Source organism: Chanodichthys erythropterus, chromosome 3 (assembly GCF_024489055.1).
Source record: "Chanodichthys erythropterus isolate Z2021 chromosome 3, ASM2448905v1, whole genome shotgun sequence".
NCBI classification, from domain to species: domain Eukaryota; kingdom Metazoa; phylum Chordata; class Actinopteri; order Cypriniformes; family Xenocyprididae; genus Chanodichthys; species Chanodichthys erythropterus.
The window spans coordinates 66,083,440-66,099,783 of record NC_090223.1 but is presented as its reverse complement, the minus strand read 5'-3'; the positions used below and the strand labels follow the sequence as shown (position 1 = coordinate 66,099,783).

Genomic DNA, 16,344 nt, shown 5'->3' with positions numbered 1-16,344 from the left:
TGTGACAAAGCATCAGCTTTAACATTCTTGGGACCAGGACGATAGGAGATACAGAAATGGAAATGGGTAAAGAATAACGCCCAATGGGCTTGACGTGGGTTGAGTCTCTTAGCATCCCTCAAGTACTCTAGGTTTTTATGGTCTGTGAGTACAGTAAACATGTGCTTGGTGCCTTCCAACCAATGCCTCCCTTCCTTGAGTGCCAACTTGATGGCTAGCAGTTCTCTGTTGCCAGTGTCATAGTTCCTCTCTGCTGGGCTGAGTTTACAGGTGTAGCGGTTCTGTACAGTTATTAATAAATGTATGGGTTAAAATTATGAATTATAATAAATCATAAAAGTTATGATAAATTATGATTCATAAATCGACCTGAGGGGGAATTAAACATATACCGTGAATTGACCACAACGAATTGTACTCAATCACGTTATATGATTAGTTTCTGTTTTAATAATTATTTAGAGAACTATGTTTGTCCTGCAAACTAGCTTACTCTATGGTATGACTGGATTTATCCTTCGGCCAAAAAGATAAATTCCTATCACCGCATCAAAGCATAAAATTGATCGAACGTTAAAGTGACTCGGGTTTTGGTTGAATGAACAACCAGAACAATCGAGAAGAAATTATGTGTTTAATATGCAAACTACTACAGAGGATACGTCTATATACAGAATGTACAAATATATACAAAAGTGAAAGTAGAGGAAAGGAGAGAGATAGAAGAAGCAGCAAAACTTACAAACAGTCCTTTGAGGCCAGCACGGAAAACAGTATCACTATCTGAGATTGAGAAACGGCAGTATACTTGCATTGGGTTGCGTGTCAGTTTCGTTGTGACGCTGGCGCAGTTCGTTGGTTTCGTCCGTTCCGCGGGAGATTTGAACTGAGGACTTAAGTTAGTTTCGCTGGAAGAATGGTGATCCCGAGGGCTGAGCGCGATGGAAGCGCGGTCGCCGTGCATGAGTGGGCAACGGATGGTTTTCGGCAAGACGGGAGAACACACAGGGGATTCTTGGTGTTCCTTTTTATGACAGATAAGTTGACACACCTTCTTGAAGTGGAATAGCCAATGACATTGATGCAGAGTTGGCAGGCAAGCTCTTTCTTTGTTTGGTCTCCTAGATGAATTTGCATACTTTACGACTATCAGATCGGATTTCGAGATGGAGTGCTTTCTTCACAATATCATTAAACACATAGAAAAATGCATTTGTCAGCTATGTGACATCTCTCAGTGAATAGCTCGAGTCCGGAGCTTTAAAACGAGATCAAACTCGATAGATCAGAAAGGCATATGTGACCAGTCACGGAAAGTAGGGACACAAGTCGGTTCTGGGGCATTTTGAGTTATTCACAGATTCTGACAGTGCAGTCTCCAAGCTTTCCAACGATGTGTGACACATGGAAATCTGATAATATTTGGAGAAGTTGTGGCCATTTGAAGGTAGTCACTCAAGAAAGCTCTATAGGGAGAAAAACGCCTCTAAAGTTGCAGTTCTCGCCTTTTTTATGATTAGTATTCACTAAGTTACAGTTCATTTTCTGAGAACTATCAGATTGGACTTCGTTCAGAGGGAGAGGAGAGATCACGCATCATGTTAGTTTTCTTTATTTTTCAAAAAGCACAACATTTTGTTTTTACTCTGAGTGTACACAAATAAAAGAAGACATTCTATAGTTTCAATTGATATATTACTTATGTCTCTGTGACAAAAAATGACGGAGTACTTTAAGTCTGTTTTGCTGCAATGTGAAAAAAATCCTGCAAAATGCGCCGGCACGTTACCCGACTCCAGAGAGGTAATGTCTTATTATGCCGCTTTCATCGTCGCTCAGATCGTCTTCAGAATCAGTGAGCACTTGTTCATAAGCATCCGGCTTGTCGAAGAAGTACTTCAAAACATTTTCGGTGTAACAGCCACGGTTCTTCATTGAATTTTGATATCAGCTAGAGCCGGCCAGAGCGCTGCATAGTAAGTAGCCACGCTTCCCAGTATGGAAATACACACAGACAATGACACGCCCCTACTGCGTGCTAGAATCTCCGAAAAACAAGCCGATTTCAACCTCAAAATGTACGCTTTTAAATATACCAATACTGCTATCTCAAACACGGAAAGGCTTCTTCATGATCTCAACTAACAGATTCTGCAAAAAAACGAAAATCACCAATTTTGAAAAAAAAATGCTTCTTTCTCATTTTGCTCAAGAGTTGTGCTGCCGACTTGTGTCCCTGGTTTCCGTGACGGGTCACATATACAAGAAGTTATGGTTTACAGACAAAATTCCCTTATTACAACTAACACTAGCACCAATACACTCATTTAAACACTAGAAAACATGCATACGCTTCAAAATACAGGATGGGTATATGTTGGCATAGTTGTATTTTACATAATGATGTATGATTGTGTGTTTCTGTGTGTGTGTCTGTGTGTGTGGGGGGCTCCTTTGTTTATTGTCGCTTGGAATGCGCGCCTGTTTCATCGCGCCCGCTCCCCTGGTGGGGGACATTCCCTTTGAAGTTGTTAGCAGATGTCCGTTATCTTATTAACAGTTATAAAATGAGTCCCGTGTGTCATTTGGCTTGTGCCGGGTGGGCGCCAGTTGTGAGACTTGGACCCAAAGATTCCAGAATTGAGGTTTAGCAAACAGCGCAAACAGGGGATCTGTTTTCCTTCAACGCTTGTGCAGACGCTACACAGGCACTGACTCACCCAGAAGCAGATTGATGGCACAGTCCCATGGCCGGTGTGGAGGCAGCCTGGAGGCTTTCTTTGGGCAGAATACATCACTGAAGGGGGTGTAACATGGAGGAATATCCACAGACTGTTTCTCTACAAGGCTCTCTATGGATGTAGAACAGACTCAGGATGAGGAGCAAGAGGCTGAAGCTCATGTGGAAAACAGTCTGGAAAACAGTTGTTACCCCACTTCAGGATTTCTCCAGTGGTCCACAAGATGATGGGGTTGTGCTGCTCCAACCTGATGAACAGGGTAATGACCAAGTGATTTGCCAGTTACTAAATGGATCTGGTAGACGGACAGCGTTGAGGTTGTCTTGAGCTGACAGCAAAGGGCACCAGAGATGAAGTTGCCGGCTGAACCGGAGTCGAGGAGAGCATAGATTGGAATGGAAACATTGACAGCAGTAAACGTTATGATTGTGGTGAGTGGCTTCATTTTCTTAATGGAGGGTATAATCGCACTCGACATGGGACGAGGAGGACGAGTGGGACATGTAGATATCACATGTCCAGTAGCACCACAATATAAACACAATCCTCAGGTCAACTGTCTCTGCCATTCAGCGGAAGTTAGATGATTGTTCTCCAATTGCATGGGTTCTGCTACTGGTTCAGGGGGGCTGATGGACCCTGGTGTTCTTTGAGACACGACTACATACGAGTGGCGAATCTGATGGAGAGTTGTATGAAACGTTCGAGCCCAATGGAATCCTTGTATGCAGAAAGATGCAGCCGCACCCTGGGATAATAGACCCTGACGATAGGTAATGAGCAATCCCTCTTTGTTCCATCCACTGGCAGCAGCAAGAGTCCTAAACTTGAGGGCATAATCGTTAACAGACATTGATCCTTGTTTTAACTGATAGAGTTGCTCACCCACTGATGAATCACCAGCTGGTCTACCAAAAATCTCTTTGAAATGAGTAAGGAAATTAGCCAGAGACTGGGTTACTGGTCCATGCTGCAACCAAATGGTTTCCGCCCATTGTAGTGCACGTCCATTCAACTGGGATATAATCAAAGCTACCTTGGAGCGATTGTCAACTGCGGCTGCATCTCCAGGACCAGCAAGCGCTGTAGGATGAAGCCATTGCAATCCTCCGCCAAGCCAGAAAAGAGAGCTGGTTTGGCCATGGGACTGGCGTATACTGGTGGTGAAGGAGTGACGCCGGTGCTTGCGGAAGTGAGCGCTGGTGAAGATGTTGAAGGATTTGCAGAAAGCGTTTGATGGAGGGCATCCACGAGTTCTTGAATTGGATCTGGTGAGCTCATAGTCCTTGGTATTATCAAGACCAGACAGTGAACTGAGGTGAGTGGTGTGCTTCTGTGGTGATTGGGTGATGATGAGGATCAGGTGTGTTTGGTGAGAACTCTGGTGAGGGAGTGCACTGTGATTGGCTGATGGTTGAGCCTGGCGGGTCTGGTGTTACAATATATTCGGTTTCTGAAATATTCAGTTTCACTGGGTGGCGCTTACGCGAATATTCATGATATCCTCCTATTGTGGGCGTGTCCTTGAGACAACGCGCAAGTGAATGGAACTGAAAATATTAGTACACGCTCCTCAAATTGCAGCTGTTTAATATATTATTTCGAAATGTTAATAAAATATTCCTTTGAAATATAAACCTTTGGAGCTTTGTTTTGATGACAGTGTTCATGCCAGCAGCTACTTAAAGAATGTTATTTTTGTTTAAAATATTATAATTATGATAGGAAATTATAGTTTAGTTTCGTTTTATTTAAAGTTTAACAAGGCAGGATATTGCAGCACAAAACCCTGAAATGTGTCAAACATAACACATACTCAAACAACCTTATGTAGCCCAATTTCAAAAGCCGTCAAATAAAATAATTCTGATAATAATATAATTTATTTCTGAGGTAATGCAGCACAAATGCACAGAAAAAATAGACAGCTACTTTACAAGATGACGTTATAGCCTACTTGTTATTATAAACAATGTCATAATATGGTCTTGTTTTGCTTTTGTGATTCCACATTATACTCATCATCTTGAAAGTCGCTGTCTGTTTCAGATTGGATGTGAGAGCTGAAGTCTTAGCAGTGTGTGATCTGGACATGCATGAAGGCTGTTCCTGGGTGTCAAGGCCCTGTTTAAATATTTACCTCAGAAGCTCACATTTTGCATTGCTTCATTTCACACATTGTTTTGAATTTCAATTTGATTTACATTCATAAAGTAATTACTTCTGTACTTGTTATAAGATTTAATGTAATTAATATTTATAAAGGCTACAACTGGATTTGTTGTTTTAAAAATTGAAATAAAAAACTAAGAAAAAATGAAAAAAAAAAAAAAAAAAGTCAATTTTCAGAATTTTTTAAAGATCTTTAGAAAGGGTTTTAACAATGTTTGTCATGTTTTTCAATTGCACATGCACCTATAGGTCAATCAAGGTCAGTTACAATAACTTAGGACACTAAAGAGACCTTTCTACTGACTCTAAAAAACACCAGAATAAAGATGCCCATCTCTGATCACCTGTGAACGTGCCTTAGTCCTGCTGCAGGAGGTATGAAGACTGCAGATGTGAACAGAGGAGCAATAAACTGCAATGTCTGTAAGATACCGGAGACAGTGCTACAGGAAGACAGAAGGACAGCTGATTGTCCTTCCAGTGCCAAACCACATGTAACTATAAGTCCCACCAGACATGTTTGAGAATGTGAATTGCCTTGATGGAAGAGTGGAACATCTCACAGCAAGTTCTAGCAAATCTGGTGCTGAGGATGAGACATCAGACTTTCAGATGTTCATCAAATGTCTATGAAATTTGTTCAGTTTATGCCTCAGTTGTTGAATCTTTTTGTACAAATATTACACGTTAAGTAATTTGCTGGAAAACAGTTGAAAGTGAAAAACTCAATGTGCACCAATATTGATTGAATAATAATCAAGAAATTAAGGTTGACATCGAATATTCACACCAGTCTATACCTTATTTTTATTAGGACACAGATACATTTGAGGTTTATTTCAAGTTGTCAACACTATGCAGTAGTCACAGAATGACAACGAAGAAAGCAGACTAATCAAACTAATAAAAAAAAAAAAAAAAAAATTAAAGCCTCAAATAATAATAATAATAAAGCTAAACATAAAACACATTAGTGGAAAACAAGATTATTGGCTCATGTTTGCTCTGTATCCTTACGTTAACCGTTTATCTGAATGCCTGTCCTCTACTCAGTCAGGCAAAATAGCTTAGACGATTTATCATATTACACAAACTATGCATTGTTTCGAACATGTGAACTGTTGACTAACATTGTATATTTTATTACCTTTTCGAAATAATCTATTAAACCGTTGCAATTTGAGGAGCGTGTACTAATATTTTCAGTTCCATTCGCTTGCGCGTTGTCTCAAGGACACGCCCACAATAGCAGGATATCATGAATATTCGTGTAAGCGCCACCCAGTGGAACAGAATATTTCAGGAACCGAATATATTGTAACACCGTGACAGTAGTTCGGGAGGAACAAAGTCAAATACGCTATCCAATTGTCACATCATCTCAACCAGCTGTCAACAATCAGTAATCAACATATCTACCCAATCAGAATGAGTACAGGCATATACATATTTAACCACAGTTAACTCACCCATGAATCCTCGACAGTTTTCAGCATCCCTCCACCACCCTGTCTCTTCACACTCACTTGGTTACTTCCTAACCTAAATAGGGGGTGGGGGTACTGGGGAGGGGGTACTCTGTGATAGGGCCAAATACCGAGCTCAGAGCCCTTTCCCCGGACAGCACACCAAATACGTATACCATTTATTTTATCTGACTTATTTGTAAGTGTGAACTCATGAAATGCATATAGAGAAACACTCTGCAAAAGTCCACAACACATGCAAATAGAGAAATGCGCTACACAGGTGTATTTACTGACTATCCATGAAGGATCCTCCCAAAACTGACTTCAGACAGACTGAGGCAGAATGACCGTCTTATGATTTACAACTAAACACAGAGTGCTTTAATGATAAACTAAGACAATACTTTATTACAACAATACTCATTTCTTGATAGAAATCACATCAAAAGTGGAAAAAGCTGGTCAAAAACATTTACCCACAAACCGACCGCAACTAAGAAATAATTGAAAATTTTACGTGATGAATAAATTACAGCCCTGCACTGCTGTGTGTGAATCATTAACCTGATATAAAAGCAATACAAGTCACTTACAGTATATAGACACACAAGCCTGTGTGTGTGTATGTTTACTAACTAACTGTGTCACTGTGTGTTTTCTAGTGTGGATCATGGGGGAGAGTTCAGGATTACAGCAGGACTACACAAATGTAGGTCTACACACACACACACACATCCTTGTTTATACTTCTTTGTGGGGTCCGAATTATTGCAGTGGTATAGCAACCTGCAAGATCTCCAAATCCAGTAACACTTTACAATAAGGTTCATTAGTTAACTGCATTAGTTAACATGAACTAATAATGAACTGCACTTCTACAGCATTTATTAATCTTTGTTAATTTCAACATTTGTTAATTTCAACTGAAGAGGATAAAGGCTTCTTTCGGCTCTTGTGGTGACCCAGTGGCGATGTAACACAAGTTGTCACTGAACTCAGAATGACAGTTCATTTATTTGCAGTTTTGTCACCAAGCTGTGCATGCTTTGCGCTAAGATAGACTGCAGAAGACAATCAGCACAGTTTTGATTTAGAGATAATGAACACTGTCTACTAGAATTTCTATATAGATGATTGCCTGAAGAGCCTTCAAGGAAGCAATCCACATGGATGTGGGATTTTTGTCAGTGGTCAGCTATCACCACTGATACTATCTGTCAAGCTCCTTCTACAGGGATTATGCAGGACAAATTATAGCTGGGATGATGAAGCTCCTCCAATCCTTGATCAACAATGGATCAAATGAGTAACTGATCTGGATCACCTGAGTGCTTTTACAGTTGACCGATCTTTAAAGCCACATGGTTTTGGACAACCTGTTCAAGCTCAATTACACCATTTCTCAGATGTCAGGGATATGGAAAAGGGATATGGCTCTGTAACTTACACTAGATTCAACATGTTCTATGCCTATATAGGTCATTTGCCACTTCCCTGAAATATGACCCATAGGAGCATTTACTAAAGTTTTGCCCCTATCGACAACAGGACACTTTCATTTAACTTCATAAAATACGTCCCATAGGAGCGTTTGCTAAATTTGCACCCCTGTCGACAACAGGACACTTTCAATTTAATGCATTGTTCCCTTTTATCTGCGTCATATTTCGGGTTTTGCGTAGCTCAACTGGTAGAGCATTGCAATAACAATATGCAGTCATGTGATCATGTGATCATGGGTTCGATCCCAGAGAACACATGTGCTCATAAAGTGTATACTTTCTAATCTATATTTATTAGAATCCCGCAGATGATGTGTCTACACGAATAACTGCACAGAAGCTCATGGCTAACAAAACGTGGTTAAATGGTCCACAGATTCTGTGGAAAGGCCTGATTAATGAATTTGAATTAAGTTAATTTAACAAGCAGCAGAAATCATGTTTACAGTGTAGATTAAAAGATGGACAGATTGATGATTCCTGATTGTGATGTGTTTTATCTCCATCAGATTCCCATCGGATCACTCTGGATCTGAACACAGTAAATAAAGAACTCTGTCTGAAGAACACAGTGATTACTAACACTTTCCCAGAGAGTCAGCAGTATCCTGATCATCCAGACAGATTTGATGTGTGGCCTCAGGTGTTGTGTAGAGAGAGTGTGTGTGATCGACGCTGTTACTGGGAGATTGAGTGGAGTGGGACATATGTGGAGATATCAGTGTCATATAAGAGCATCAGCAGGAAGGGACGGGGTCATGAGTGTTGGTTTGGATATAATGATCAGTCCTGGAGTTTGAGATGCTCTCCCTCCAGATACTCATTCAGACACAATAAGATAGAGACTGATCTCCCTGTAAAGACCATCATCAGGAGAACAGGAGTGTATGGAGTGAATCACTATAGAATAGGAGTGTATGTGGATCAGAGTGCAGGAACTCTGTCCTTCTACAGCGTCTCTGGAGACACAATGATCCTCATCCACACAGTCCAGACCACATTCACTCAACCACTCTATCCTGGGTTTCTGGTTGATTATGGATCATTGAAACTGTGTTGATGAATCAGAACAGACTGTAGAGAGATTCTACCCATAATGCTTTAACTCCCTGAGGTCTGAAAACGCGCCGGCGCGGTTTGAAGGTTTTTTTTCACATTGCAGCAAAACAGACTTAAAATACTCTGTCATTTTTTGTCATAGAGACACAAGTAATACATCAATTGAAACTATAGAATATCTCCTTTTATTTGTATACACTCAGAGTAAAAACACAATGTTGTGCTTTTTGTAAAATAAAGAAAACTAACATGATGCGTGATCTCTCCTCTCCCTCTGAACGAAGTCCAATCTGATAGTTCTCAGAAAATGAACTGTAACTTAGTGAATACTAATCACAGAAAAATTACACTAAAGAAACATTGAGATGTCCGGTTTTAAATCGTGTAAGTCAAATCGAAAACAAACATTCTGTGTTTATGTAATCTGTATGAAAAGAGAGCCATGTCAGAAATCCGTGATTCAGCTCATTATCCGCTAGTGCGGCCACGCCCACGGAGCCAGCGCTATTCAGACGCAAATTCAGAGGCAACACATGCATACATCATCTCAATCGTGTATTTATTGTCTTGAAAAGTGTTTATCTGGATGTAAAAGTCATGGTTAGCGATCTCTAGAAGACATGCAGTTAGTTCCTGTTTTCTTTTCTTCTATAGATAAATTTTAGATGAGTTTTTGTTTCTTTAGCGCCCTCCTGCTGCTGTATGAATTGGAAACTCCATTCATGGAATAGCCTCTTCTTCTTTTAGATTAATTTGTGGACTAAAAATGCACAGAGAGCGCCCTCCGGCTGCAGTATGAATTGAAAAAACCAGCGCTCATAGTGATTACAATGAATATTAAATAAAAAATAACTCCTCTGTATAGAAAATTGACAAGCATATGAGAATCCAATATTTCTCCAAATGTGCATGCCTTTAAACTAAAAGCCTATATTCAGACTCTTTGCATCACAGAAATACATTATATTTTAAAGTATAATATAAAACCATTATTTTATATTGTAATAATATTTTTCTGTATGTTTCATATACCATGATGAGCTTGAGACATCACAGAAGGTTTTTTTCACAGCCTACCTGACTGAAATGCCTCATTAATATGCAAGTCATTTCAGGTCATTACTATGCGATTATTTTGTCTTCTCAGGTGAGAATGACCCATTATTCATGGTGATTCACACCTCCACTCATATTGTGTTTCTTGGCAAAAAGTGTCTTACAAAAACTAAATCAATATATTGTTATAAATGAAAGAGTAGTCAGCATAATTTTTACATAATTTTGAAGCAAAAACTCTACTCTACAACCTCCAATACCCTAAAGTATTGTAAACACAGATTTAATATAATTTTATTGGCCTTATTTCAGTGACTTAAGTTTTTTGTTTTTTCAATAACCATGCATAAACGTTATTCCTTCAAAAACACAAACATGTACATACATGTTCCTCACATATTATGGTAGCCTAGTTTGTGCTGAATACAGTGTAATGACACTTGTGTCATTAATATGTTTATGAACAACTGAAAAAAGCACAAATGTCAGGGCATGTCAAAACATCTCCAGGCCCCAAATCAGCCTCAGACTCCAGAGGGTTAAGCTCATGATGAATCAGTGAAAGTGAGATGTTATAGAGTCTCTTCATGTGTCTGTGTGTGATAAATCCTCATATAGATAGGCAGATCAGTGTGTGTATTTGTAACATATCAGGACACAAATGTGTATAATGACATGGGTTTGATAGGTATTACAAGGAGAGGGTGACTTACGAGGACATTACTCATGTCCCCACTTTTCAAAAGTCTTATAAATCACACAGAATGAGTTTTTGTGAGAAAGTAAAAGTGTGCACAGTTTCCTGTGATGGGTAGGTTTAGGGGTAGGGGTAGTGTAGGGGGAGAGAAAATACGGTTTGTACAGTATAAAAACCATTACGCCTATGGAATGACCCCACAATTCATGTCATTGTCATAATTCATATGATTTTCCTCTATTGTTTGTGCTCAAATAATCAAACACAATGACAAATAAACTTGAGATCAGATTTTTATTGATGGTGAATATTGGTGAAATGGTGAAATGACTAAATGCTGTATGAATCATCAGCTGCATGTGAAATATAATCCATTCCTTTAGCAGAAATCAACTGAATAAGACATTAATCATATTTCATAACTATTTTACTGTAACTACAGTAAAGCCATTGTAAATTGTTATGGGATCTCCAATGACAGTGTATTTATTGAATAAATATAAATTATTTTACTTACTAAAATAAAATATGTAGGAATGTGTTTAAAAATGTGCAGACCCTGCTGAAGTGACTTGAACAGGTATTAACTTAGATATAATGCAAAAATTACTTTAGCTAAAGTATTTGTATCAATATCAAAACTGTATGGAGGGCCAAATTACTCAAAATTAAATCATTAACCCTCCATGGTCTGAGGATTTTTGGGGCCTTGGAGTAGTTTTGACATTTGTGCTTTTTTCAGTTGCTTATAAACATATTAATGGTGGACTCAGTAGAATTTCAAAAACACTGTTTGGAAGTTAGTCAGGCCGACACCAACAACAAACGTCTAACCAATCAGCATTAGGAGGCGTATGACGGTCGAGGAGAGAGAACAAGCAAGAGGGAGATTTGGGGAAAAAAAAAAAAAAACTGCAGACCTAAAGATGGGACACAATACAAAAGAGCTCAAAAGAATATCACTGGAATGGAGGTTTATGCCTGGGCAAGATCTTTAGGACCCACGTTAATATTAGAAAAGCTTTCCAGCGCTGGAGAGAGCTAAGTGGGAAGGCCTGAAAACAGATGCGGAGGCTGCTTTGATCCCGCTTCACATGTGAGTTTTGGAGGCGGAGCAATGAAGAGAGGGGTGTGTTTGTTTGGGTTGATTTCAAATATTAACAATGTCCAACAGCGTTGTTCAAAATCTACTTGCAGCACTTTTAATGGCAAAAGTGTCATTACACTGTATTCAGCACAAACTAGGCTACCTGGATTGAACTGGAATTAATCATTTGAATGTTGCGATCCTATCAGACTTATGATAGCTACCTGAATCGTAACAAAGCACTGTTCGCCAGAGGAGAACTGGCCCCCTTGCCTGGCAAGGCCAGACTGATATATATTCTACAAGATATATCAGTCTGGTCAGTCTGCCATCAAGTCGCAATTCAACTCCAAAACGTACTGACGAATCAGATTCGTTTATTTCAGTGACGCAAACAGCATCACTCTAGTGCGGCGAAAGTCCCTTCAATATCGAGCGGAGCAGACCATGTCTCTTAAAGCTGCTTCTCTTTAGCCTTTTTAAATAAAAACACTCCAGCGAATCGACAAGATTCGATCACAAGAATGCATTAGAAGTGTACATTTAAATATTGGATGATGTTTTGAGAGAAACAGAGACTGCTCGCTAGAGGTCTTCACGGGTCCAAAAATTCATACCCGAACCCGAAGAGACCCGTAAATGTGCTCCACGGAACCGACCCGGCCCGACTGTTATTTTGAAAGTTGGACCCGAACCCGTGCACAACCGAGAAATGCCATAAATGTACTACCCGGACCCGTCTAAGCTGGACCCGACCCGACCGGACCCGTCTGGACCCGGCACATAGGTCTATTCCACAGCAAATTGCTATTAATTAGTCAATAAACAAGTTGCGAAAATAAAACGTGTTGTCTTACCTAATATTAGTAGGCTAAATTAGCTTTCTCCCTTGTACCTGACTGTGATGCACTTGCCAAGAAAGTTCATCCGTTATTCCTCTCTAGTTATTCCTCTCGAGTCAACTCACATAACAAAATAACTTTGACTGTTTGCCCTTTTGAACTATAATAACGATTGCTTGTGACATGGCCGCTGACATTAGCATTACTTATTTGCGGTCATTTCTGTGCTTTCTGAGCCGAGTCTGACCAAAACTTTAGATATAACAAGACGGCATAATGTTATTATAAAAACAGGAGAAAGAGTGCGCTCGCATGAGACATGCGCGTTAGCTGGAGCAACCTGAAACAAGCTTTAAGCGTCACAGAAAACATTCGTGTGATAGTTCATATTTTGTTAATGATTTGAAATAGGCTATGTTATTTAAATGCGAATGTGCAAGGCTACAAGCAGTTCTTGAGATTTGAAGTTTGTTTGCATTACTGTTGCACACAATAGTAAAACTCGATGATCACCGTTTGCTTGCATTAACTCCGCCGCTCTGGTTCTGATGGCTGGGGTCACTCGTGTTTTTTCACCTTATTTCCCGGCTCATACTTTGCAAGTTACAAAACACGCACAGCACTGACTGACTCCCAACACGGCCGGGTGATCTCCAAATCAAATCGGCTCGGGTATACACACAATTTTAATCAGACCCGGGAACCGAAATAATAGATTAGGACCCGACCCGGACCCGGCTGACCATTTAAAATATAGTCCCGAACCCGTACGGGTCCCGGGTCGGGTCCCGGGTCCTCGGGTCTTCTTTGTAGACCTCTACTGCTCGCGTCTCTAATGAAGCTTGTGCTCGTCCATTCTCGCTTCATTGTGTTCAAAGTACATGGCGAATCTCATTCAAGCGAGCACAAAAGCATTAAAGAGCTTCTTTGGTTTGTTTGACATCTGTAAAGAGGCTCGTCGTGTCGCCCGCGCCGCTGCTGATCACAGCACGAGCAGATGAGCGTGAGAGGGACACGAGACGGTTTCGATTCCGTCCTCAGTTTGTCAAGATTCATTACATCTTTGTTTATGCCATCTAGAATCTCAGCACTGATCGGGTGACTGTATGTTTTAAACAGTTTATTGAACAGCTTGATGGCCTGATACGATGTCACACACACACAAGTGGCAATAACACCATGTATTCTCAAATTCTTACTACAAAAACAACACAAGTCATTAACGTCGCTTTCTCTAGCGCTAGCCATGTTAAACTACTCTCCGTGCTTGCCAAAAAACTATTGTGCTTGCCCGGGAACGTTTATTTACTTTTCGCTGTTGACTCTCTTGTCGCTTTGCTAACGTCATATCTGCCCTTCTCTGATTGGTTTACTCCGCTTCCTGTTTGCTCGGATTTGCTCCGCCTTAGAAATCGAATTGATTCAATGGCCGATTTTCCAAGCAACTGGCCCCCCGACTAAGCCTGGTTTCTCCCAAGGTTTTTTTCTCCATTTTAACACCTGTTTGCCACCTGATGTCACCTGTTGGAGTTTGGGTTCCTTGACGCTGTTGCCTTTGGGTAGCTTAGTTGGGGACACTTGACATTTGATTTGACATTTGATATTCAATAGTGTTTTGATCTGCATTGACACTGTGATATAAATTAACTAAATTAATAACTACTGTTTCTTCAACAGAAACAAGAATCCAACAGAAACGCTAATTTTAGCCCACACCCGACCCGACCCGACCCGTTTGACATAAAAACCACGACCCGACCCACACCCGCATTAAATCTCCTACATCAGGTAGACAAAATATTTTCCTCATGTAGCCTAACACAAGCAATAAAACCAACAATTGGGAATTATCCCATACAGCACGGCGGATTGGCCACAGTGGTATCACGGCTTTCAGAACATATCCGCGAATAGACCCCAATCAGCGTCCACTTGCGCGCAGTGACGGATCCGCAACGAAGGCGGATTGTGGACCCGCCGTGGCTCCGCACTGCATCTGCTCCACTTTGGATCCGTTTGGGACCCGCAAATTGATACAGACTTTACAGTAAAGGCGCGTCCGCGGATCCGACATGGGTCCGCTCAGGATCCGCTGATTGACAGTAGAATTTACGGTGCTGCCCGGAGGTGGAGCTGATCCTATGGGCGGCACCAAAATGAATGTGACAGTCAAGCGGGTTTGGGGACTTGAGTGCGGATCCACCTAGGAGTCTCCTGCTGTGTGGGATATGTCGCTGCATCTAATTAATCATTGCATTAAACAACACAAGTAAAATAATACGACAAAGATTATTTTAGTAGACCTATTTAACTGTAAGTTTAAAGCTAGTAAATATTTTGTCAGATTCACTCGCATTTAAACGCGGTTGTCTCTTCCAAAACTAAGCAGTGTTTGCCTGTCCTCTTGTAGCAGTGCGAAAAATTTTCTAAAACATTTATTCAAATTGTAAATAGCCTATATTAAATACATAAAGTGAGTAAAGCGAGCAAAGCGTGCTCCCTTCAATAATCATAGCTTTCAATCAGATGCAGCACGATTGGCTACGCTCAGCGCTGCGAATCCTGCTGTAATTAGAAGCCTTTAACGGTCTTCAAACAGAGCGTGAACACAAATAAACACAGGACCATTTGAAAGTAGCTGTCAAATGCACCGAATTGAGTTGGAATAGTGGCTATTGGACCCGTAGTCTACCCGTGCCTACCGCGTGTCTGACCCGCACCCGACACGTAAATATTTTCCCACCCATTACATAAAATGAGTTATTAACTCTGGAATCTACTTAAGATGGATACTGACACCATTTTCTTTAAGAGCTTCTGTGCAGCCAAAATTATGTACCAGTTATCACTGTAAAGCTGCTTTGACACAATCTGCATTGTAAAAAGCGCTATATAAATAAAGGTGACTTGACCATAATATGTGAGCAACATGTATGTACATGTTTGTATTTTTGAGAGAGTAACATTTATGTGTACCTAGTGAAAAAAAAGTATACTTTATTGTATTTTAAATATATTCAATCTTTTTCTATAGTACATTCCAAATATACTAACAAAAATGTACTATCTTTAAATATATAAAAAGTATATTAGTATCATATTTTCACAATACAACTTTTAACACACTTTAAAATAATTGTACTTTAGTATATTTTCTAAAAAAATATTTTAGAAAAATATACTTTAAGTGTAAGTTCAGTTTATGTTTTAAAAGTGTATTTATTTGCACTTCATAAAAATATATTTGAGGTATATTTTAACAGTGTGCTGAAAATGATCATTGTAACAATGCACTGAAAGTATATTTTAAAAAAAACATTATTTAATATCCTGAAGTTGTAGTGTATCTAATGTTAAATTTGAGTATATTTTTTTCATCCTTGGTATTAGTTTTATTACTTGTGCTTATTTATTTCAGTATGACTAATGCATTAAAAGCCCATTTTTTATATGCAGTGTAGCCTATAATTTCTAAATAAATGTAAATATGTTTAATAAGTTTACACTGGCAGAATCATACACACAAATCTATATTGAACAACACACCAGCAGCGGTCACTCCTCTGTGTAAGCGGCCATCAGACACAATAATGAGAAGATCATCAGAAAATGGAATATAATGTGTAATTTGTATTTGTGTATAGAGGGTCACCATTGGTCCAATAATCTTTTTTCTTTAATGAAAAACATGGTAAGTTTTGCTGAATCTTATGTTAAGT

The 16,344-nt window shown here is 39.7% G+C and overlaps 1 protein-coding gene across 3 annotated transcripts in view; it reads left to right on the top strand.

The window, feature by feature from the left end:
* The window catches only part of LOC137006164 (NLR family CARD domain-containing protein 3-like), a 35,914-nt gene extending 26,537 nt beyond the window's left edge, over positions 1-9,377 (top strand). For 2 of the 3 annotated variants that reach the window (XM_067366712.1, XM_067366719.1), the window contains 2 exons: positions 7,045-7,091; positions 8,394-9,377. In XM_067366712.1, coding sequence (XP_067222813.1) covers positions 7,045-7,091; positions 8,394-8,944 — 598 coding nt within the window. In that variant the 3' untranslated portion in view covers positions 8,945-9,377. Of the gene's footprint in view, positions 1-5,162; positions 5,635-7,044; positions 7,092-8,393 lie in introns of those variants that run through there. The other variant, XM_067366729.1, reaches the window with a different exon arrangement.
* The last annotated feature ends 6,967 nt before the right edge of the window (positions 9,378-16,344 follow it).